Here is a 24,347-nt window from a genome sequence, read left to right as displayed (position 1 = left end):
TTTCTCGCTAAGCCCAACTTGATAGCTCATCTTACATAATGAATCTGGGGCTTAGTGCAGGATGGTGCGCTTAGCGCAGCTATAATAACTTTTCACAGAGAAGAAGTGGCGCTTAGCGCATCATCCACACTAAGCCCACTGCTTAAGGTGCAACTTATAGTGAAGATGTTGGGCTAAGCGCATCAATGTGCGCTTAGCTGAACCATTCAGCCAGTCAATCAAGGGTCTTTGCGCTTAGCACAAGCAAGCTCGGCTTAGCACGTGAAGAGATGGTGGTCCTTCTTCTCAGGTCTTCTTTCGTCCATCACATGAACTTTAAAATAGACATTTCGGTTAGGTGGCTCTTTATCTTCATGAAATAAATCAAAGTTGATTTTCTGATCTTCTATGGCCATTTGCAACATCTTCTTTCCCATATCTACTACAGAGCTTGCAGTAGACATGAATGGGTGACCAAGAATGAGAGGAATATCAGCATCCTCTTCTATGTCTATCACAACAAAATCAGCTGGGAATATAAGGTGTTTCACCTTCACCAAAACATCCTCAATCACTCCATATGGTCTTGCGATGGAGCGATCAGCTAACTGGAGGGTCATGTGTGTAGGTATTATCTTTATCTCCCCAAGTCGCTGGCACATGGAAAGAGGCATTAAGTTGATACTAGCTACCAAGTCTATGAGATCTTTTCCTACAGGAACCTCTCCAATGGAACACGGTATCGTGACAACTCCAGGATCTTTGTGCTTAGGTGGAAGAATGCGTTGAATCACAGCACTACAATTGCCTTCCACCACAATTTTGTCACTGTGGATGTACCAGTTCTTCTTTGTCAGCATATCTTTTAAAAATTTAGCATAGAGTGGCATCTATTGAAGTGCTTCTCCAAAGGGTAAAGTAATTTCCAGTGCTGGCTTAGGTGCCAGCTGTTGTTTATGTTCCTCCATCTTCTTTCCAGCTTCACTATCATCTCTTTGGATTGCCATTCTACTTCTAGTCATCACAACTTTACATTCCTCCTTGGGATTTTTCTCTGTATTAGCTATAAAATTGCTTGATGATATATCCGCCAATTGCTTTGCAAGCTGTCCCACTTGGACCTCAAGATTCTTTATGAAGGATTCTATGATCTCCTGATTGGACATAGAAACCTGCATAAACTGAGCTAGAGTCTCTTCCAGCTTTGTTGTGCGATCATAGAGACTAGGCCCTTGTTGTTGTGGCCTTGTGGATGGTCCACCTTGATCTCTGTTGAACTGATTTCCTGGGTGGTTCCTCCATTGTCCTTGTTGTTGATTATATTGTTGGCCATGTTGGAATCCAGAAAATCCTCCTACATTGAAATTGTTCCTGGGCTGATTTCCCATGTAATTGACTTCATGAGTGGGGTGTTCTTCAATAGGAATAATACATCCAGATTCATGAGCTCCCCCATAAATGGTACATCCTGCAACCTGCAAAATAGAAGCATGTGAAGTGTGTGCAGAATGAATTTGAGTTGGCAACTTACTCAGTGTTTCAGTCAAGGTTTCCAGTTGCTTAGACAACAATTTGTTTTATGCCAACAATGCATCTTGGGAGGTTAACTCCAATAAACTCTTTTTGGTGGGAATGTGAGCTCTATCTCTCAAAATAGCAATGTCGCTTGCAGCCATATTTTCAATGAGATTCATGGCTTCTTCAGGGGTCTTCAATTTGATTTTCCCACCTTTAGAAGTTTCTAATAGTTGTTTTGGACTACGGTCTTAACCCATCTATAAAGATATTAAGTTGTATCGATTCTAAGAATCCATGAGTGGGAGTCTTTCTCAATAAACCACGGAATCTTTCCAAAGCCTCACTCAAAGATTCATCGAGAAATTGATGAAAAAAAGAGATGGCAGCTTTGCCTTCTACAGTCTTAGACTTAGGGAAATATTTCTTCAGAAATTTCTCCACTACTTCATCCCATGTCTTAAGACTATTACCTTTGAATGAATGAAGCCACCTCTTGGCTTCTCCTGATAAAGAAAATGAAAACAAGCTCAGTCGGATTGCATCTTCGGGCACTCGAGCCAACCTAATAGTATTGCATATTTTTATGTAAGTGGCTAAATGTGCATATGGGTCTTCATTTGGTAATCCATGAAACAAATTATTCTGAATCAACTGGATCAATAATGGTGGATAAGTAATGGTTTGTGCTTGAACTTCTGGTTGTGCAATGCTAGTGAAAAATTGTGGCACATTAGAACTTGAATAATCTTCTAGAGTAACTCTTCTTCGCTCTCCAGCTATGATGTAGTCTTCACTAGGATCTAAATGAGAATGTTTTGCAATAGGAAAACTAGAAGATGCCTCAGAAGATTGAGGTTCTTCCTCTGGAATTGCTGCTGCCTCTAAGTCCTGCAAAAAATTTATAATTCTCTCTTGATTATGCCTTCTACAAGTGGTGTTAATCTCCATATCAATGGGAATCAAATCACCTGCAAAAGATCTTCTTTGCATACAAGAACAATACAACAGTTATCCAGTTCAAAAGAACAATGAATGTACTAAACTACTATGTTAGTCAAAAGAATCAAAAAATAGAAAAAGCAAAATTAAAGCAATGCTGCAAATTGAACTAAACTCTACTAACAGTTTAGTTCCCCAGAAACGGCGCCATAAATACTTTGATCACTCCCCATTGCAGTTACTTTTTGTGCATTTATGTCTCAAGGAAATTTTCAATGGGGAGTTTTCTCACCGGAAAGCGCACCGAGTCGTCAAGTATTTAAAATTAAAATGGATGAATCCGAGTATCGAACACAGGGAACTAATGTTAGCCTGAATTAAGTTCAGAATTAAAGCATTGTTGAGAGAGCATGCATAAGTGATAAATTCAAACAAAATTTAAACTAAACTTGTATGCTAAAAAACTATCAAATGCAAGGTAAATAAAATGACAGCAGTAGGTAGATATGTTGGGTCTTTCTAACAAACAAGCTGATGCATAGAAATATATTTCTCTAATAAATCGTGCTCTTGTGTTCTATGTTGTAGCCTAAATTACTAAACCCTCGATCCCTTGTCAGGCTGAATATCCAAGCTTCATCCGCAGATCCCTTATTTACAACTACACCCGATTTAGACAGCTCTCTTAGGTTTAGACTAACTTAAACTGAGTTTCATCCGCAGAGCCCTCATGTAAGACTAGACTCAGCTAAAGTAGCTTACTAAAGTTTAGCCTAATTTAGCCTAAGCTTCATCCGCAGATCCCTCATGTAAAACTAGGCTTAAACTAAACAGCACTATTGTAACAACATAATCAAAACCAAAACTTAACCCACAGATCCCTCATGTAAGGCTAAGTTTCAATCCTACTTCAATCAAGTTCGAAGGCAACAGTACATTTTTGAATGCCAAAGTCACCTAACAATGCACACAAATGGGTGATCAAACCAAAAGCATACAAACATTAAGCATTGAAGGAAGCATTGAACACAAAAAACATAATCAATTAGATATTAGGTATTTACATCAACTATTCATTAGAAATCCCCAACTAGGGTGTTTAGCCAGCCATTACAAAGAAACCCTAACAATAAATGAGATTAAAAGTAGAGAATGATAGTTCCTTACACAAGAAGGAGGATTCCTCCTCCTCTTCTCAGCATCTCACACTCACTCTCTACTCAATAATCTCTCTCAAATGACAAAACCTAGGCTTCAATGCACAAGCTGCTCCTCTGTTATGCTTCTAGGGCTTTTTTCCCCAAATAGGCATGTGGCTGCTCTGGAATTTTGTGCTCTGTCCGTCTGTAGAAGTTGTCATAAAAGTGTCATAAAGGTGGTACCCTAATTCTGCACAAGACAAACTTTATAGCTGTGTGATTGTACAATTCATAGTTCATAACTCAATGCACACAACATCTCAATCACGTGCATACTCAGTTTATCACATACACTCGATCTCAATCACAATGGTATAATCTCAATTTAACATGTTATCACACTTCATGAATCATATACACTGTACCTATGAAGTATGCAATACATACAACTGCTCAATTGTTTTCAAAATCATTTTAACTCGTCGGGTTCCCACAGTGGATTCCATCATAATACTCGTCACCCTTAAAGGGTCTTACAATTGTGTAATTGCACAGTTCATAGCTCACAACTCAATACACACATCTCATCTCAAATGTATTTCATCATTCATCACATGTTCAATTTATCACATACTCACAATTTGAATCATCATTTCATAATCTCAACATAACAATTTATAGAAAAGATTTATCACAACATGGGGAGTAAAACCCCTCAAATAGTTTCTCACAATTATATCAAAATCAATTAATCAAAATCATGGGTCAAAACACAAAAATATCGAGAGCAGTCAAGTTTATCAATCAATTCTCATCAGAACATCAATTGGTACGTAAAAAACAACAATATTGTATTTATAATCATAAAGGAAAAATTGTAATTCAATAAACATCCCAAAATAAACCCCAATTTAATCTTCTAAGGATCCCTACACATGTTCATTCTAACCCCAATTACGATAAATTCATCCATTACCTATAAGCAGGCTCACGTGTGTATTCTGACGGTGATAGTGGCATCTCTAGTAATTTTCTGTGATTTCTCAAGTTTTTCCTCTGATTGCTCTGATAGAGTTCCCAAACGTTAGAGAGAAGGAGGAGAGATTGAAGCCTCCCTTTTATACTATCTTCGTGCGATGCATATTTCTCTCTCCACAGACATGTTTTTATAAATCCCAACGGTAAAGGTGTGCGGAATTGAATCTCAAACAACATATCAAAATTCCATGACTATCCAACGGTTAGCGAGTCCGGTGTCGTAGTTTTACCGAGACAGTTTTGGGTTTCTGCGGGAAAAGAAAAGGCTACAATGCGAAGTGTATTTCTCTCATCTCAGACATGAGTTCAAAATTTCCAACGGTAAAAATGTTAATAAATGAGTTCCAAACCTTGTGATCAAATTTCACAACGATCCAACGGTAAATGAGCTCGAGATCGTTGTTTTTCTGAGACAGGTTTGGTGGTATGCAGGAAAAGAGAGGGTTTTGAAAGGAAGAGAGGGAAAAACGAAATTGAGAGGAAGAGGAGGCTGAGAAGCTATCGTCATCATAATTACCAATTTCTTGACACAGAATATATATCAATTTCTTACCCCCTCTCATGTGATTCTTATATCTTTGCTTCTATATTAATTATCTTCAATCAATTTAGGATATTTAGTATACTTCATAATTTATTTTCTATCTTCTTCAGAATTAATAACTATCATGGTTAAAATTAGGTTCTTTAGTTCCTTTTGCTTACATTTTCACTTTGATATTAATGTCAATATTCTTAGTAGGACTCAAATTTCTCTATGCTTTTCCTTTCTTTCCCATGAAACAAATAGATGATAAAAAATAGGGTTTAATTTGTATGTACTATAACCGTAAAAAAGCTTTATATTGTCAACCCATTATAGATTATTAGCACTAATCATTTTTTGTGTATTATGTATCTAGGTAGTTGTTGGCAATATATATTTTGGGAACTTTCAATATGCCTCGTGGATCTGTAAATCAGAGACATGTTACATGTAAAGATGTTAAGTGGGTAAGCTAGAAGCTCTCTGATCCTCTCTCTCTTAATAGATTTCAAGAATGACATGATGTTTGCATAACTAATTTGCTGACTAGATCAAACTTGTTTTGTGATTATAAACATTTGATATAGATCCCACTTGAATGCCAATATGTGATGAATTATTATTGGTGTATATTTCTTCCTTGTTGCTTATGAATACAATTTGTTGTTGATTAGGGAAATTAAGATAATAGTTATCTTTACGCGCTTTCTTGTGTTAGTCATTTAGAGTCAATTGATTTCATTATTAAAAACTAATGAAATATTATCAATAAGGCATATTTATTTAGGATTTTGGAAATATTATTCTAATTGGGCTTATTAGCTATTAGCTTATTTTTTGCGTTTTAAGTAATTTTGAAATTTTATCGAATGAGGTATCAATTTATATGCAAAAGTTAAGAATTAACTGACTATCTACTTATCGTAATTATCAAGAATTGTTAAGTTTTCCAAAGGATTACTTTATACTTTAATTTATAGTATGTCAATTTAAATTGAAATCATCAATGCTGAGTTGTTTTGTTCAACCTCCCTTCAACTCTCACTCAAGAGGGTCAAGATTCTCATAGAGAGATTTATAATCATAATTTTTGTTTGCTTGCTTCTTTATAGGTGCAAGATCTCATTGAGCATAGTTTGAAACAAAATATGAATAAGGACGAAGCTATCGAGTTAATAAGTCAAGTAGAAATAGAGCCTAATTTCACCAAACTAGGTAATGAAAACTTTCGTCCTGTGGCAATGACATGCTTTTCTTTTTTCCTTTCCCAATTTTATTTTACTCCAACCTCATTTTGCCAGACTTTGGTTTGTTCTATAGTATCCAACACAAAAAAAAAAAAAATTTACTTTTGTAATTTTTTTTCCTTTCATTTTAGATGTTTTACTTTTAATTGTCAAACTTACCATTTTGAACAGAGCACCACTTCCTGAAATCCATTTAGGGTTTGAATTATAGGGCTTGGTTATAGTATAGCTATCATTTTCTATGTTCAAATTTTAATAATTGTAAAATTGTAGTACATTAAGGGAAAGTAACTAGTTTAGTTTGTGTACTCTCCTACCCTTATATCATACACAAGAAAAGCTTAATTTGACCAAAAATTGATAAATAAGAAATTAATAAAGTTATTTTTTTTTCTTATAAAATGGTTGGTGGAGTTGTTAGCATCATTTTCTAGGGAGTCTTTTTGCCTTTCCATATATAGCAGGATTAGATTATGTTCACATCTCTCATTTTTTTTGACATTTTCAAAGGGAACATCCTATCTTATATATTGGAAATCATATATCCTCTGTTTAGTTGTATTTTCTTTTTCCTCCCTAGCAATATTTTATATTTAATCTTTTAAAAGGTGAAGACATTCAGTTTCTGTCTTGGATTATCTAAATATCTAAGAGGCTTTGGCACATTGCTTGGACTTAATAATGGAGTTTGTGGGTTTATGCTTTATGGCATGAAGTGTAGCACAACCAAAATGTTTTCACCTTCCGAAGGGTTCATATGTAGGGGCATTGTCATTTGGCTAAATTGGTTGTTCATTAGATTTTACATGACCCTTTTGTGTATATTGAGCTACCTTTATAGGCAACAATTGTGTTAAAATGTCATAGGACCTGATAGTTTGAAGGAGACTTGTTTTCTTTAGGGCTTGTAGTCTTGTTCATGTTTGTTCAGTATGCCCATTGAATTTATTTTATATTAGTATTTCTATAACAGTGGCAGAGAAGAATGGTAAAATTATGAGAAATTCTTATGATTAGGCATTTAGGTGCCTGATAATCGAAATGGTACTACTTCTGTTTTTTTCTTTTTTATTTCATTATTACCATGTTCCCATGGTGGTTATGCCTTAGATTGATGGTGATCATGTGCTAAATTATGACTTCTTATTATTAATTTGGGATGTGTTTAATTTTGGGTTTTCTTAATATACTTTTTAGCATAGTGTGGGTGATTGAGCATATTGGCTTCAAAAGCCAACAACCATGAACCTTGCACCCATCATTTGGTGTTCTATATTTCTAAGTTCCATTTTTCCTTATTTTTTCAGTTTGGCAAGAGCTTGAGGAAGCAAACCAAGAGTTCTTTAAAGGTTATTATGCAAACATGGCATGGAAGCATAAAATGTTTCTACTCAACATATTTTTGGAAGAACAGAGGCAAGTAATGGGCTTAACTTCAAGTGTACCACTCTCTACCTTTGATGGTTCACACAACCCTACACTTTCATCACAAGCCAACTCTAACATGGGCTTAACTACAATTCCATCATCATTCCCTACCTTTGATGGGTTACATAACCCTGCAATTTTATCACAACCTAACTCTATTTTTTACGGGGTCACATAACCTTGCAGTTTTATCACATCCCAACTCTAATAGGAGCTTAACTGCATTTGCATCACCCGTTACCTTTGATGAATTACATAACCCTGTAGATTTATCACAACCTAGCTTTGACTTTGATGGGTCACATAACTTTGCAGTTTTTCTACAACCTAACTCTAATGTGGACTTGACTGAAATTGCATCATTCCCTACCTTTGATGGGTTACTTAACTCTGCAGTTTTATCACAGCCTAACTCCGTAATGGCACATCTTCCTCCATGTAAGTGTATTACCTCCACCAATATTGTTACCATCCTTTGTGTGTATGCATTGATAGTGTTACATTATTAATTATTCAAAAATTCATAGTAGATATGACTCTCAAATAATTATTATAGAAATTAACAAATTTATCATTCATATCAAATCAACTAATGATTGTATAATAATATAACTTGTTGGTGAATAGACTATTTTGTCATAAACTTTAATGCAATCTTTTTAATAGTATTATAGGATGAAATTTATTGAGACACAAAATGTCATATGTTTCACTTTGAATTTAATGACTCACATACATAATTATTGTGAGGACCAATGAATTTCAACCCATACTTAAATATAGAAAACGTGTATTAGGTATGTTAAGTAGGATACTTGCATTTTTCTTCATTAATAATAAACAAATGAAAGGAGTATGTTAGTTGCTTTGTTTTCTATTCTTGCTATTCAATATTTGTTTCTAACCATTTTTTTAATTTGGCATTAAATGTCCCTTTATTTTACAATACCCTACTGCATTGAGGAGCAAATCCAAGCAAGTTTGATGCCAACAAATATGGAACATCCCATTTTATTCAAGTTCATATGATGTGTTCAACAATTATGGTTCGTCTCTGCAAACAAGTATGCAAGGTGGTGCGCTTGATGCCTGCTAGAGGAAATGGCAACTAGATTAATGACCCTTCTAGCATGCTCTATAATCAAAATGCAGACATGAGTTTGATACAAGGAATTAATGGGGAGATGATTGAATTATGGCTTGAATATTCAGGTTTTGACCCCTTAAATGGGGTAAATACCCTTCCCTTTGATTTTGACACCTTTATAGGAGGCAGAGGTTAATCTAGTAAACCAACTAGTTGATGAAAGATGCTATTTTGTTTTTTTATTTATAAAAGTATAGCTTAGGAAAGTCTTGTTTTGTTTTCGGTTCAAACAACTTAGGAAAGTCTGAATTTATTTAAATTATTTTTCTAAAAAAATAGAATTGACCATTTTATATTGTTTTGTAATATCAACAACTATATGTATTCGGGTTTTAGTGGGTGGATTTTCCTTTTGGTGCTACGGATACTAGTAACAATTGATTATTTTATACTTTGTTTTGTAATTTCTTGATTGCACAAATATTTTTGAACATGTCTTGTGTGCCAAAAATTATTTTTTTAATAAATCTATTTTTCATTTAAAAAAATAAATTGAATAGTATAAATAGAATGAAATAAAAGTATTTTATTGTTTGTAAATTTATTTTATAATGAAGTGAACTTTTTATCCCATTGCTTTAAAAGTGATGTCAAAATTTAAAACAAATAATTTGATTTTCTATCATTTCATCCCATGCTCTTCAAGTTGAAATGAGAAAAGAAAAAGTAAAAACATCTGCAATAAAAAAATAAAAAAATTTCATTAAATAGTATTTTATTATATTGATTTTAAAATAATTCAAGCAATATTAAATAACTCCATTCCATTTATGCTAACTATAAAATCCTGCTTAAATTTAATTATAAATTTAGATTCAATGACATAAATTATTACTCTTCACATGTACATTTGAGCTCTCCCAGGCTAAGTCTACCAAGCATTTTCTGATTATATTTAATGTGCGGGGACTAATTTCATAGCATCTAACCTCAAATCAATGGATGAGATGAGACACTAACTAATGTGATATTAAATTTTTTCCTTCTTCAAACAGCCATGTCTATGTTCTGCATAAAATAGGAAGAAAGAACAATGAAACAAAGCAAAATCATGGAAATAAACATGAGTTGTATCCAACAAACGTAGAACCCTTATCCTTCAGGTAAGATCATCCATTGTTCTTCAAGAGGAGGGAGGAGATAACATCGTTTAATCTGTGGTCAAGAAAATGCTAATGCAATTATACATTATTTCATCAATCAATGTTTTCATTCGCAATGCTATATTGCTAACTATGCTCATACATCAAACATGAGCAAATTTTCTTTTTATGACCCGGAAACAAAACTAGAATAACCACAATAATAGAAACAATGGAAAATAAACTATCAATAAAAAAGACTCAACATTTGGAATGAGAAATAAAAATGTAGAATAGTAGGTGTACTAGACTTTGATTGCTACATGTCTCAGTGTCTAGGATTTAAACAATTCCTCAATGATCTCGTAGAGGGCTGAGTATGATCCAAAACAACTCGATACAACACCTACTGCAATAATTGTAACACAAAGTGATACCTGTAAAAATAAGGCGGCAAACGTTGAGTCACATTGGAGGTAATCATAAATCATAAATAAAAAGAACAAGCAAAGAAAGCTTGGAAATATTTGTTCATGTAACAAAAACATCTCATGGTCTAGCATTGCTACATAATCCAAGTGCATCCTGTCTCTAAAGTTGTATTGATATCAACACAACATGTTACAATTCAAATTGTTGTTTTTCGTTATTTATTTTCCCATTAAGTTGCATTGAATCAACATGGTATGTTTACAAAGCCTCAAGTAGTTTAGTTAAATTTGATGAGATAATATTATGTTCGCTTAAATATGTTTTTGATTCCTTATATATACTCGAATTTTGCGTTTGATCCCTGATAAATTTTTCCTTCGCATTTACTCCATGATATTTGTAAACTTTTGTTTTAGATCCCCGTCGTCAATTAAGTGATGATGTGTCCATTAAATTTTTGATAACGCGATTTGTGGTGCCTCAAAAACTGTTAGTATTTGTTTCAAAATCAAATTTAAAATTAATTCCTTTCTCTATCCTATTCCACCCTTCTTTTTTATCTCTCACTCTCTTCCACCCTCTTCTATTTCTTCCTTCTGGGTTAATTGATAATCAAATGTTTAAGGAAGAATTTCTATGATGGTTCGTAATCCCATGCGACGACTCCTTTTTTGTCTCTTCCTCTACTGGTTCTTCGATAGCGATGGATGAAAGAAATAGGAAATGGATGGAGTTGAACCGCAAGTTTGCATGGTGGTCGCGGATGAAGAAGCAGAAGCTAACCTCAAACCTTCCCAAACCAAAACAATGCCGGAGTTAAACCTACCCAACAAATTGTTCACAATGGAAACAAAAACAACGCCCAAGACCCCCCCGAGTACATGATAACTGCGAAATTTGATAGTTAATTTTGGCTAAGAATGATTGTAATTTCTTTACTTTATTATTTTTTTTAATGAAATAATAAATAAATTAATATCTTTGTAGTTTTTGATTAGCAGAAGTTAAAAGAAGAAGATTTCAAGTGCTTAATTTGGAGGAAACTTGATGCAAAAATTGGAAGAAAAAGCCTTGAAGAAAAATTGGAAGAATTGAACAACTCGCTTAGCATGCAATCCAGGCTTAGCACGCACCCTCCGTAAGCGGGCCAACTCACACTTAGGTTGAACAAGGCCCATAAAGAAGCCCAAAGGCGTGCTTAGCGTGAAAGCTCGCGCTAAGCGCGAAGTCAGCGTGAAAAGTAAGTTATACCTTAGTCCAATAAAAAGGAGTAGGAAGCATAAGGAAAAGACACAACCTACACACCGGGAATGTTAATGCTTTGGGATTGGAAGTAGACAACGCAAAGAGAAAGCACAGATGCAAAATGCGCAAATTTTTGGAGAGAGATAGTGCAGAGAAGGAGTTTCTGAAATCTAGCAAGTGTGAGTGTAACTGCTGTTACACTCACTTAAGCAATTTTTGACACTTTCGCTTAGCGGAAAGCTACGCTAAGCGAGCCAGAGAGACGTTTGGTTTCTCAACAAGGCTCGCTTAGCGGATCCGCGCGCTTAGTCGAGGTTTCAAATTCAAAATCAGTTTTTTTTTTGCACACAAGCTTGGCTTAGCGCGACGATAAGACCGCTTAACGAGGTTTGCAGATCTGAAAAGCTACAACTCTCGCTAAGTCAGGCTCTGGCTAGCTTAGCTAAAATGATGCATCTTAAATACAGAGGAGCATGCGCTTAGCTGATAAGGACTCACTTAGCGCTCACATTATCGCAAGGAATTCAGCTTAGCTGCCATGACTGGCGCTTAACTTCATGGACCTCAGTTATGGACGTAATGAATTTAGCTTGGTGACAATAGGTCACGCTTAGCCAAGGATAAGTTGTCGCTTAGCGATCAGGCTGAAGCTTAGTCAAATTCAGATTGAATTGAAGTTGGCTTAGCTTATCCTTGGCCAGCTTAGCGGACCAAATCAACCATTGCTGCAAGAGTTGGGCGCTAAGCGCTTGAGACTCGCGGCTTAGTGCATGACCAAAGATGCACTTAGCGCGAGGCTCGCGCTTAGCAAAAGGATTGTTTTTTAGAAAAATGTTTTCTAAGTTATATTTCAGTCCCTTCTTCAACAAATTGAAACCCTTATATCTAACATTCAAAGATAGGATGATATACTTCTATGTACAGATTAAAAAGCAAGTTCCACATGATAGATGCATGAAAAAAAATAACAAAGATTAAAACTGGGTTGCCTCCTAGGAAGTGCTTCTTTAACGTCATTAGCTTGACGCTTTTACCTCACTGGGTGATCTTATGTTTTGGTTCTTACTTTCAGAACCTCTTGACCTCCTTCCATTACCTGTAAGCAGACATTGTGTTTTGAAGCAGGCTTGTCTTCAACAAACAAATCAAAGTCAATTTTCTGATCTTCAAAACCTAGCTCCAACTTCCTCTTCCCCATATAAACTATGTAGCTTACGGTCAACATGAATGGCCTTCCCAATATTACAGGGATGTCAGTATCTTCAGAGATATCCATTACCACAAAGTCTGCCGGGAAGATAAAATGTTTTAGTCTGACTAACGCATCTTCAATTACTCCATATGGCCTGGTAATGGAGCGATCAACTAATTGTAAAGTCATTCGAGTGGGCATTATTTCCAACTATCCCAATCTTCTGACATGGAGAGTGGCATCAAATTGAAACTGGCTCCGAGGTCAATAAGAGCTTTTCCTACATTGACTTCTCCAATTGAACATGGAATAGTTACACTCTCAGGATCTTTATGCTTGGGTGGAAGGATCTTTTGGATCACAACACTGTAGTTTCCTTCCACTATGATGTTTTCCTAATGAATATATTTATGCTTCCTTGTTAAAATATCTTTCAAGAATTTAGAGTAGAGTGGCATCTGCTGCAAAGCTTCTCCGAAGGGCATGGTTATTTCTAGTTTCCTGAAAATGTCTAAAAATCTCGCCAGATGACGATCTTTTTCCTTCTTGGAAGGTACCACAGGATATGGTACTTTCACACCTTCATCCACAGCTTTTTCACTTGTACTCTTCTTTGCATTCTTATTATTTTTTTCTTCTTTTTCATTTTTTTCATTTTCTACTTCTTTTTATTTTTCTTGGTCCTTCAATTCTTTATTCTTGACCATTATTAGTTACTCTTTTTCTTGATTACTTTCACCTCTTACCTCATTTTTCTTGCAATCAGTACCTTTCTTGTCAGCAGTTTTCTTCTTATGCACAACACTTTCCTCATCCTCTGCCTCCACAAACCTTTTACTCCTTGTCATTACAACTTTGTATTCCTCTTTGCGATTTTGTTTTGTATTTGCCACAAAATTGTTGGATGACTTGTCAGCTATCTGCTTGGCCAGTTCTCCCACCTGGACCTCAAGGTTCTTTTGTGCTGACTCAGTGTTTTTATGGTTTGACATTGTTACCTGCATAAACTGAGTCAAGGTCTCCTCCAGCTTAGTAGTCCTCTTGAATATGTTAGGTCCTTGTTGGATTGGCCTGTTTGAAGGCCCACTCTGGTCTTGGTTGAACTAGTTACTAGGGTATGCCCTCCACTGTCCTTGTTGATTATAGGGACCCTGCAGGAAGCCTGAAAATCCTCCTTGAGTATATCCTTGTCGCTGTTGATTTCCCATATAATGAATTTCTTGAGTGTTTTCTTCAGTGAGAATACATTGGCTTGTTTCATGAGCCTCACCACAAATGGTACAACATGTAACTTGCAAAACAGAAGAGTGCATAGGTTGACCCATAGACAACTTAGTTGGTAGCTTATTGAGTGTTTCTGTTAAATCTCAAGTTGCTTAGAAAGCAACTTGTTTTGTGCCAATAAAGCGTCATGTGATGATAGCTCTATCAAGCTTTTCTTCGTGGGTTGATGGGTTCTTTCTCGTTGAATGGCATGATCACTAGCTAACATGTTCTCAATTAGCTCAGTTGCTTCTTCCAGGGTCTTCAGTTTTATCTTTACCATGGGGTCTTCAATTAGCTCAGTTGCTTCTTCCGGGTTCTATCAAGTTGTTCTCAATGAACGTTGCCAAGTGTGCATAGGGGTCTTCATTAGGTAATCCTTGAAATAAGTTCCCCTGTATTAAATGAATTAAGGAATGTGGGTAGTTGATGTTGTTAGCTTGCACTTCAGGACGTGCAATGCTGGTGAAAAATTGTGGTACTGAACTACTTGAGTAATCCTCAAGGGTAATCCTCTGGTCATGCTCTTCTGCCATGGTAATGACTTCAGGTAATTGAGTGGTGGATTCCCTTGATGATGGTGAATCCGGTGATAATAAGTTAGAGAAATGAATATCCTCCTCAAGAATGGATGCAACTGTTCTGTCTTGCAGAAGTTCCCTTCTCCTCTCGGCCCTGTTCCTTCACAATGTAGCCTCAATTTTTAGGTCCAGAGGAACTAAATTTCCTGTGGCAGATCTATGCATATACAATACTAACAGAACAACGGTTATCCAGTTTAACAAGAAAAGACAAAGAGGAATTAAGAACAAATATTCACAAAAACAATCGAAAAATAACAAATAAAGAATAGACTCCTAAAGACGAACTAACTTCCCAAATAAAAAGAAGTTCCCCGACAATGGCACCAAAAACTTGTTCGGCTTCCGGCAAGTGCACCGGATCGCACAAGTAGTATAAAACGGTAAGAACCGAGTATCGAACTCTCGGGGAATATGTGTTATTTGGTAAGCTATTTCAGAAAATAGATGTCTGGTGTGTAAAGATAAGTGTGAATATGAACAGGTGTATAAACTATCTGTGCAAAAAGAAAGAAAATCACGCGAGAGAAATGATGTGTAAAAACAAGTAGAAACACGTTGGCCTTCCTAATAGGTGCCTGATGCTGAAAAGATATTCTCTATCTAACAATGTTCATGTGTTCTTATGGTGTCTCCTGAGATACTAAACCCTGATTCCTCATGATAGTTTAGCCTAATCCTAATCAAGCATCATCTGCAGATTCCTCTTGTAGGACTAAACTCAACCAGGACTGCATTAAGACACAGATACACAACTAACTTATCGCACCCCGATTCCTCGTGATAGTACAACAACTTACCCCTGTACTCTCAAGGACTTTAGAGTCATACCGGTTTCCACTGTTGAATGACCCTAACAAAGCATGCATCTATGTGATCAAGGTAAAGGCATACTAGATTGAAAAGCAGATAGCATAGAGAACACACAAAACATCATTAAATAGATAGAAATATATTTACATCAGGTACCTACAGAGAAGATCCAACAAAGGATTTAGCTTTCCATACCAGGAAGCCTTTTTTACAACAAAGAGAAGAACAAGATGAAAGATTTCAAAAATACAAGTGGTGAGGATGTCTCCTTCACCTCTAGGATCTCACAATCACTCACAAACTCGTCTCAAGCTCTCAAACCGGCTCCTGCTTCAAGCTCTGGGCTCTGCAGATCTTCACATAGCAAAATCTCTCAAAACTCTCTAGAACTTGGACCTTTCTCTCTCTAGAAACTCTAGACATACAAAGCTCTGAATCCCAGTCCAAACTCACCCTCTAAAATCTGATCTCACGCTTAAATAGGTGGCCTTGTTCGTGCTCGTGCGCTTAGTGCACATTGGTGAATTTTGGCTTAGCGCATGCCTTTCTCGCTTAGCGGATGAACTGAAGCGGTGAGCTTAGTGAGATGAAGCGGTGCGCTTAGCGAACCCGTACAGCTCATCTTCTTCCAGAGTCTTCCTCGCACTTAGTCCATGAGTGTTGCGCTTAGCGGACGCTCGCTAAGCCAACAGATTGGCTTAGCGAGAAGGTGAAAAACAACACTTTTCAAAGCTTGCCTAATTAACCTAAAATTGAGAGAAAATGGTTATTAAACACACAAAATGGAAGTACTTAGTATTTATTACCTATACTTAACAGAAAATACTTATAACACTACAAAATAACCATAAATTGGAAGAGTTTGATACAATTTACACAAGTTTTATACACAAAAGTTAGTCCTATTCACCGACTAACACTAGGGTGTTTAGCCAGCTATTACAGAAGAAACCCTAACAATAATAAGCTTACAAAACCTAGGTATCTCTGTAAAAGTAGCTCCTCTTGCTTCCTCTAGAGCTTTTTTGCCGAAATAGGCACTATGGTGTGTTGTGGAATTTTGTGCCCTGGCCCTTGTCAAAGTTCTTACCCTAATTCTGCACAAGACAAGCTTTAAATAGGCTATGAATTCGCGACGTTGCGCTTAGCGTGAGTAAGTGGATTTGAGCTTAGTGTCAGTCGTGCGCTGAGCCTGGCTGAAGACAACTGCTACGCTTAGTGCACTGATCTCAGGCTTAGCGTGCGGCCTTGATATTGATGCCCTACCAGATTCTTCTGTCGCACTAAGCGCGCTGAAGCTGCGCTTAGCGGTGTATGTCCGCTTAGCCCATTGATGAGCTAAGCTCAACTGTCACTTTTGGCACTTCATGACTTAGCCTCTTTTTCACTTGAAATTGCACATATTTCATCATTAAATCCAATGGACATATTCTAGAGACAACTTTATCCATAAAAGAAAATTTATTTACAAAAAATCACAAAAAAATAACCATAAATTGGGGAACTATACAAGTTTTGGAAAATGATTTCTATACCAAAGTTAGTCGTATAAGGCGACTAACAAACTCCCCCAAATTTACAGTTTTGCTTGTCCTCAAGCAAAGAAAGAACATCTCACTTGTCCTCAAGTGACAAAGACAGTGGTCAATCAAAAGAAAATGGTGTCTAATTCATAAAGGAATTCAACCATATGAATTGAATATCATGGAATGCTTAAATCAATCACTTCTCACAAGCATGCAGCTTTTCAAAGATAGGAGCATAAACATTAGAGTCACAGCTGAAATAAGCTAGTAAGCATGACAGAAATCAAGGAAGGATCACCTCAACCAAAACCTCACAGTCATTGTTTCACTCAAGCTTTCAAGTGTTTAGTCTTATTCCATCATAAACAACCAACACAAGTTCCAACCTTTGCATTTCATCTCATATCATAAAACAATGAACACACAAAATTGAATCTGAAGGACTTTCTAGGCTTGTAATGGGGTTAGGCTTCCAACAAATCATGTTTTTTCTAGGATTCAAAAGCTTTGGTTCTAGGAAAGCTTTCATCCATAGATAAACCTTCACCTTTTTCATTCATTCCTACCCCATACTCGCCCTTTATTTAGGCACTTAGCTTTCATTCATTATTTTGCAGCATACACACTTATTAATTTCATTTGTACTTACAGTTTTTTTTATCAGAAAACATTATATACATAAACAGTGTGTGTATACTATTTTCTTTGACCATTTCAATTCTGACCCAGTGCCTCCCCCAAATTTGGAACAAATTTACCTTGATAATAACTCCCCCAAATTTGGGACAAATTTGCTTTGAACCCAGCTTCTGCAGATGATGCTCTCCTACAACCTAAGTCAAGGTAGCAGAAGATACAACTGAATAGGCTCAAGATTCAATCAATCAATCAATTCATTCAGCTCAAACTTGGTGCAAGGGATAATTCATTCAAACATATGGTCAGCTTTTTGGCTAAGTGGCTATTCATAATCAAACATGGCCTTCATCATCCTCAAATTCATGCATCCAGTCCATACTTCAGAGATTCACACAAAAATCAATACTATATCATAGCCGTTTCTCTCAAATTTAAGGATCACACTCTCACCAGGATATGGTTAATGCATTCCTTCACAATCAATCTGACAACCAACTAACATTTTCAGACATACTTCCAATCACATGCTCATTCTCTTCTAATGACTGCAAACTTGATCAAAACAATCATCTAATCATCCCAATCCATTCAATTCATACATTTTCTCAATCAAATCATTTTCAAACACTCATTTCATACCAAACAAGCCACTGCATACAAAGTTCAACCAATTCACTATTCAATCAATCTTGTTGAACAAGCAAACAAACAACTACACTACTGAAATTTAAATGTTGAAATTTAAAGAACTGAAACATCAAAGCTGAAATTTAAATGACATAAATCATAAAATAACTAAAAATAAACTAAAGTGTTCAGAAAGCAAAAATTTAAACGTCCTGCTCCTCCTATGGCTGGTCTTCATTAAGATCTAGTGCTGGAGCTGCTGATGAATCCTGGATAGGCTGCTCTGGCTCCGCAACTGGTGGGATGGCTGGGTCTCCTCAGGAACAGGTGTAGAGGATGGCTCAGGTATCTGATCTGTAGGGGTACCCTCCTCCTAAGCCATGTGTGCATCTGCATCAAAATAAAAGCGCTCAAGAGGGGTGAGCTCATCCTCCCCCTCTGTTGGTGCTGGTGCTGGTGGCTCCTTAGTCATAGGCTCCTGGGCTGCAGAGGCCCCACCCCCTCCAGAAGAAGAGGGCTAGTCTCCTGGCCAGGCCACTTGAGCCTCAAACTCCCCCATGCTCATAATGAAGGGCAAGCCCAAGCCCTGAAGGCTCTGCATGATAGTGGACTGCCCCCTGTGGATGCTTTGGAGAATGGATTGCAGCATCTGTGGTGTAAAAGTAAAATCTGATGGTCCTGCAGAGAGAGGAATTGAAAGTGGCATCTGTAAAAGTAAAAGTTGCCGCCCAACTTGCTTAGGCGAGCTGGGTTGCTTCCTCCTTAAGTAACCCAGCTTCCAAAATGTTCTGCAAGGGCCCAGATTCAAAAATCTGAAAATTGCTATTTTCACCCCATCTTGATAAGTTCACCCCCTTTTCGTAATTTACGGAAAAGTTACGGAAGCCTTATGGAAGCATATAAGACTTGATTTTCCTATTTTTTCTCTTCCCTTTCACCAATATTAAGTGAAATATGCTTACCCAAGGTTTTCAGGAATTTTTCAGAAGCATTACGAAAGCCCCGAAAGCCATTTTTTAACAAAATGGGGGAGGTGGTTGCCGCCCAGCTCGCCCAAGAGGGGTGAACTTATATTGATTTCTTTCCGAAACCTCATAGAACTTTACGGATTACGCAACGATACTCTTTTTGCCCTCTGGAATGTTGCGGGACTTTACGGATTATGCAACAATGCTATTCTCGAGTTCCGGAACGTTGCGGAACTTTACGGATTGCGCAACAATCCTCATTTTGACTTCCAGAATGTTGCGAGACTTTACGGATTACACAACGATGGGTGTTAAACATTTTGAGGTGTTTAAGCGAAGGTCGCATGCCAACAAATAATAATCCCCGGACGAAATTAGGGTATGACAATAGAAATAGAAGAGGATGCTGATATTCCTCTCATTCTTGGCTGCCCATTCATGTCTACTGCAAGTTGTGTAGTAGATATTGGAAAGAAGATGCAACTTGGCATAGAAGATCAGAAAATCAGCTTTGATCTATTTCATGAAGATAAAGAGACACTTGACCGGAATGTCTATTTTAAAGTTCATGTGATGGAGGAAAGAAGACTTGAGAAGAAGGTCCTTGAAGTGGGAACTTTATTGGATCCTGGATAACAAGATGATGCGTCAGGCTAGTGACGTTAAAGAAGCGCTTACTGGGAGGCAACCTAGTTTTTCTTTCCCTTCTCTATCTTCATTTTTATTTCTTGCAGGTTGTTAGGACATCTTGTTTGTGATTGTGATTTATTTCAACTTGTGTAGTAATGAAAAAAAAGGTTTTTTAAATTATGTGTGAAGAGATAAGTAGAAAATGACTTAGAAAAATTTTCAGATTGCTTATCCGCTAAGTGCCATCTCTTCACGCACTAAGCCGAGCTTGCTTACGCTAAGCGCAAAGACCCCTGATTGATTGACTGAATGGTTCAGCTAAGCGCCCATTGCTGCGCTAAGCCCAACATCTTCACTGTAAGTTGCACCTTAAGCAGTGGGCTTAGCATGGATGATGCATTAAGTGCCACTTCCTCTCTGTTAAAATTTATTATAGTTGTGCTAAGCGCGCCATCCTGTGCTAAGCCTTAGATTCATTTTGTAAGTTGAGCTTTCAAGCTGGGCTTAGTGGGAAAGGATGCGCTAAGCGCCAACATCATTCTGTTTTGAAATCATTGGAAGTGTACTTAGCACATGTAGTGGCACTAAGCCTGAATCACTCACTATAAGTTGAAGTTTGATGTTACGCTAAGCCTCGCATCTCAAGCTAAGCGCATATTGCAGAAAGATTTTTGGTGTTGCAGTAAATGCGAAGCGTAGCCTACCGCGCTAAGCCCCAAATGCTTACAGGATTTTACACTTCAAGTTGGGCTTAGCGTGGGGCTAGGCTAAGCACTAGTGTTTTAAACTCAAACGTCACGTTGGCACGCAAAGCGCAACTGTGTGCTAAGCACGCCATACAAAATTCAGTTTTTAAAAATCAAAGGCAAAGGCACTTGGGTTGCTACCTTTGCACCCAAACCTCTGCACCCTCTCATTTTTTAGCATTCTTTTACTTTCTGCTATGTGTGTTTTGCTTCTCTGCATCATTTTTGCTTCATTTCAAAGACAATCCAAGTAAGTTAACACATTTCTATTTTTACTTTTCATGCTTCAAACCTTAGGATAGTTGATTTATGGTTTTCTTGATTAGTATTGTTGTTAGGTTAAGTTACTTAGTTTTAGGGTTAGGTATTTTAGGACTTTAGGTAGTTTAGAAGCCCATTAGGGGCAATGAGGCTGAAAGGGGTGAAAACCCCTATGTGTATTTCTAGGAATTTTGATGATCACCCTAAGCGAACCATGTCGGGCTAAGCGTGTTCATCGTGGCTGTTGAACCAAAACGATGCAGATGCTAAGCGCGCCTGTGCGCTAAGCATCAATAGTATACTGAGATACTCAGAGTAGTTTAGGCGCTAAGCCCAGCTTGCTGAGCTAAGCACCACTTAGGTTCTATTTCTTTACCTTTGTAATAAGGCTAAGCGCGTCTATGCGCTAAGCCCTTGTTGTTTGTTGAGCTAAGTGCCCTACTGTGCTATGCTCAACTCCCTCACTGTCTTTTAAGTTTTTATAAGTTAGGCTAAGCGCACCTGTGCCCTAAGCCTGATTGCTTTTCTATTGAGGCTGAGCTAAGCGCCAACATGTTGCGCTAAGCTCCAATCCTCTACTGTTTTGAAAATTGTAGACTTAGGGTAAGCGCAGCTGTGCGCTAAGCCTATTTTGCAGAAAAAAAAATGTTTTCTGTGTCTCCGAGCTAAGATTCAGCTTGCTGCGCTTAGCGCTTGAGTAAAATTTCATAAGTCGCACTAAGCGCCCAGTCAAAATTTCAGTTTTATTTTTCTATTTTTTGTGAAAATACCCTATACTAATCTCTTGTGTTTTGTCTTATATTTTGCAGATGGCTTCTAGGAAAAGAAAGGCTCCCTCTACACCTACCCAAGCCAAATTTGATAGATCCAGATTCACTTCCCAAGAGGCTTGGGGAGATACACTGACATTGTGGTGCCTCGTAAGCTTTTACCAGAAAGGAATATGGTAGTCTACTATAACAGAGTTTGAAGAGTTCAAGGAGGAGCTTGAGAGACGTCATTGGGATGAGGAGTTGACTGACTTTTTGGACAGCAATATTGATGTTTCCATTGTAAAAGAATTCTATGCAAACCTCTATGACCCCGAGGACAAATCACCTAAGTAGGTGAGGGTGAGAGGTCATCTGATTAAGTTTGATGAGGATACTTTTAACAAATTTTTGAAGACCCTTGTTGTTGTGGAAGATGGGGAAACACTTTGTGCTTACTCTAGATTTACACTCCTGAGGCCTGATCCTCAAGAGTTAGCTGCTAAGCTCTGTATCCCAGGGAGGAGATTCGAGCTTAATGCTGATGGGCAGCCTTTGAAGATTTTGAGGAAGAACAAGACCACTCTTGCTCAAACTTGGAGCGTTCTTTCCTTTTCCAACCTCATCCTCACTTCCCACACTTCTGATGTCACTCTTGATAGAGCCAAACTCATTTATGGCATCATCATGAAGATGGACATGAATGTGGGGTACCTCATCTCCCACCAAATCTCCCTCATAGCACAACATGACACATCTAGACAAGGATTCCCTGCCGTGATCACAGCTTTATGTACGGCTAGGGGAGTTCAGTCAGATTCGAGGTCCCTGGAGAGCCAGAGTCCTGCCATTAATTTGGCATATATTAAGAAGAACTATTGGAATCTTAATGATCCAACAGTAACTTTCAGAGGACCCAGGATGGCCAAGGGTAAGAGATCTGAGGCCCCTTCCACTTCAGCACCAGAGACACCAGCTCCTTCTTCTTCCACAGCTCCAGTACCCCCTTCTTCATCGACTCAAATTCCAATTATTCCTCCAGTACCTCTACAGATGCCACTTTCAATTCCTTTCTCTGCAAGACCATCAGATTTTACTTTTACACCACAGATGCTGCAATCCATGCTCCAAAGCATCCACAGGGGGCAGTCCACTATCATGCAGAGCCTTCAGGGCTTGGGCTTGCCCTTCATTATGAGCATGGGGGAGTTTGAGGCTCAAGTGGCCTGGCCAAGAGACTAGCCCTCTTCTTCAGGAGACCCAGCTCGCCTAAGCAAGTTGGGTGGCAACCTCCTCCTCATTTTTGCTATAAATAGGCCAAGGGGGAGCTGTTCCAAGGGTCCCTAACCCCCTTGGCTATGCATTTAAGCTATTTTGGGTGAAAAAACATGTTTTCATGAAGAAAATCTAAGCTGAGGTGTTTCCGTAACGCTTTCGAGACGTTTTCGTGAGTAATTTGATGAAGATTTTCCGCCGTTCTTCATCCACTCTTCGTTCGTTCTTCATTCTTCAACCAGTAAGTTTTCGGATCCAAGACTTTCAATTCATTTCTTGTTTTGTTGGCTTTCATCTTTATTTCGTTCACTTTCGATTTTCTTTTATTCCGTTTTTAACGAGCTTTAACCGATCGTTTAAGCCGTTATCTCGCCTAATAAATGATAAAATGAATTTCAACTGATCATTTGCGTTGTAATCTCGTTTAATCACTGTTAAAGCAAAATCTAACCGATCGTTCACACTGTAACCACGGTTAAACCAAAAAAAAGGCAAAATAATAATAAAATAATCAAAATATCTTTGAATAAAATAATAAAAAAAATCAATCAGACATTTTCTTTGGAAGTTTCCTTGAATGAATTGACTAACATCGCTAGGCAAGACATTGCTGAGCAGCAGTGTCATCCACGTCTGGGTCAAAGTGGTCATGTTGGTGCGCATGATCCGCACCCACCTCTCTGCAGCGGTCCGGGCGAAATCCTGCCCCGATGTGCATAACAGCTGGACAATGGCCTCCTCAACGAACCCGTCGGCCCTGTTCCTCCTCTGGCTGAACTCACACTGCTGGCCTTCCTTCAAAACTAGCGGGTCACCAACGACGTCCAATGTCTACGAACTATCTCCTCCTGAAAGTCCGTATACTCATCCTCCCTGAGCTGGATGCGCCTTTCTCTGTGGACCGACCATCCTTTGATGGCCTCGAAGCGCTGCTAGTGCTCGGCGCTCCGGAAACGGTGACTTGACTTGGGGGTGGCACTGGACCCTTCCATTGCGGCGTCTCTTCTAAACCTCTTCATGGAAAGCTTTTTCAGAGCCATTTCCTGCTAAGACAAACGTTTGGAAAGTCAATTTACCAGGAAGTGTCATTTAAAAGGCTGACCAAGTAAAAATGGCATACAACTGCTTCCAACACAAACATCAATTTAAATTTAGGGCAAACTAACATACATACTTTTATGATCATACATGCACGCAAGATGCTCCGTTACCTAAAAACTATACTCATGCACATTCAAAGCATTTTGCTACCCAAATTACATACAAGCATTTCTTTGCTAAACTACAAATCCCATGGGTGTTTGCATTTTTTGAATGAGGGAGGGGAGTTTTGGGTGGAGAGAAACTCCCCCTCACT

The 24,347-nt window shown here is 37.8% G+C and overlaps 1 protein-coding gene and 1 pseudogene across 1 annotated transcript; one reads left to right on the top strand and one right to left on the bottom strand.

The window, feature by feature from the left end:
- Positions 1–254: 254 nt before the first annotated feature.
- LOC102659607 (uncharacterized) lies at positions 255–839 on the bottom strand. The gene has a single exon (XM_006575831.1). It carries the CDS (start codon positions 837–839, stop codon positions 255–257), a length of 585 nt encoding a protein of 194 aa, XP_006575894.1.
- Positions 840–5,552: 4,713 nt separating this feature from the next.
- LOC100803956 (uncharacterized) lies at positions 5,553–22,957 on the top strand (annotated as a pseudogene).
- Positions 22,958–24,347: the final 1,390 nt, after the last annotated feature.

The sequence above is a fragment of the Glycine max genome, chromosome 2 (assembly GCF_000004515.6).
Source record: "Glycine max cultivar Williams 82 chromosome 2, Glycine_max_v4.0, whole genome shotgun sequence".
In the NCBI taxonomy this organism is placed as follows: Eukaryota; Viridiplantae; Streptophyta; class Magnoliopsida; order Fabales; family Fabaceae; genus Glycine; species Glycine max.
The sequence above is the reverse complement of the archived record's forward strand: the minus strand, read 5'-3'. Positions and strand labels throughout refer to the sequence as shown.

What these genes read in the sequence shown, in the direction of transcription:
- LOC102659607 (XM_006575831.1), bottom strand. Translation starts at nt 839, where the DNA reads ATGCTGACAAAGAAGAACTGGTACATCCACAGTGACAAAATTGTGGTG.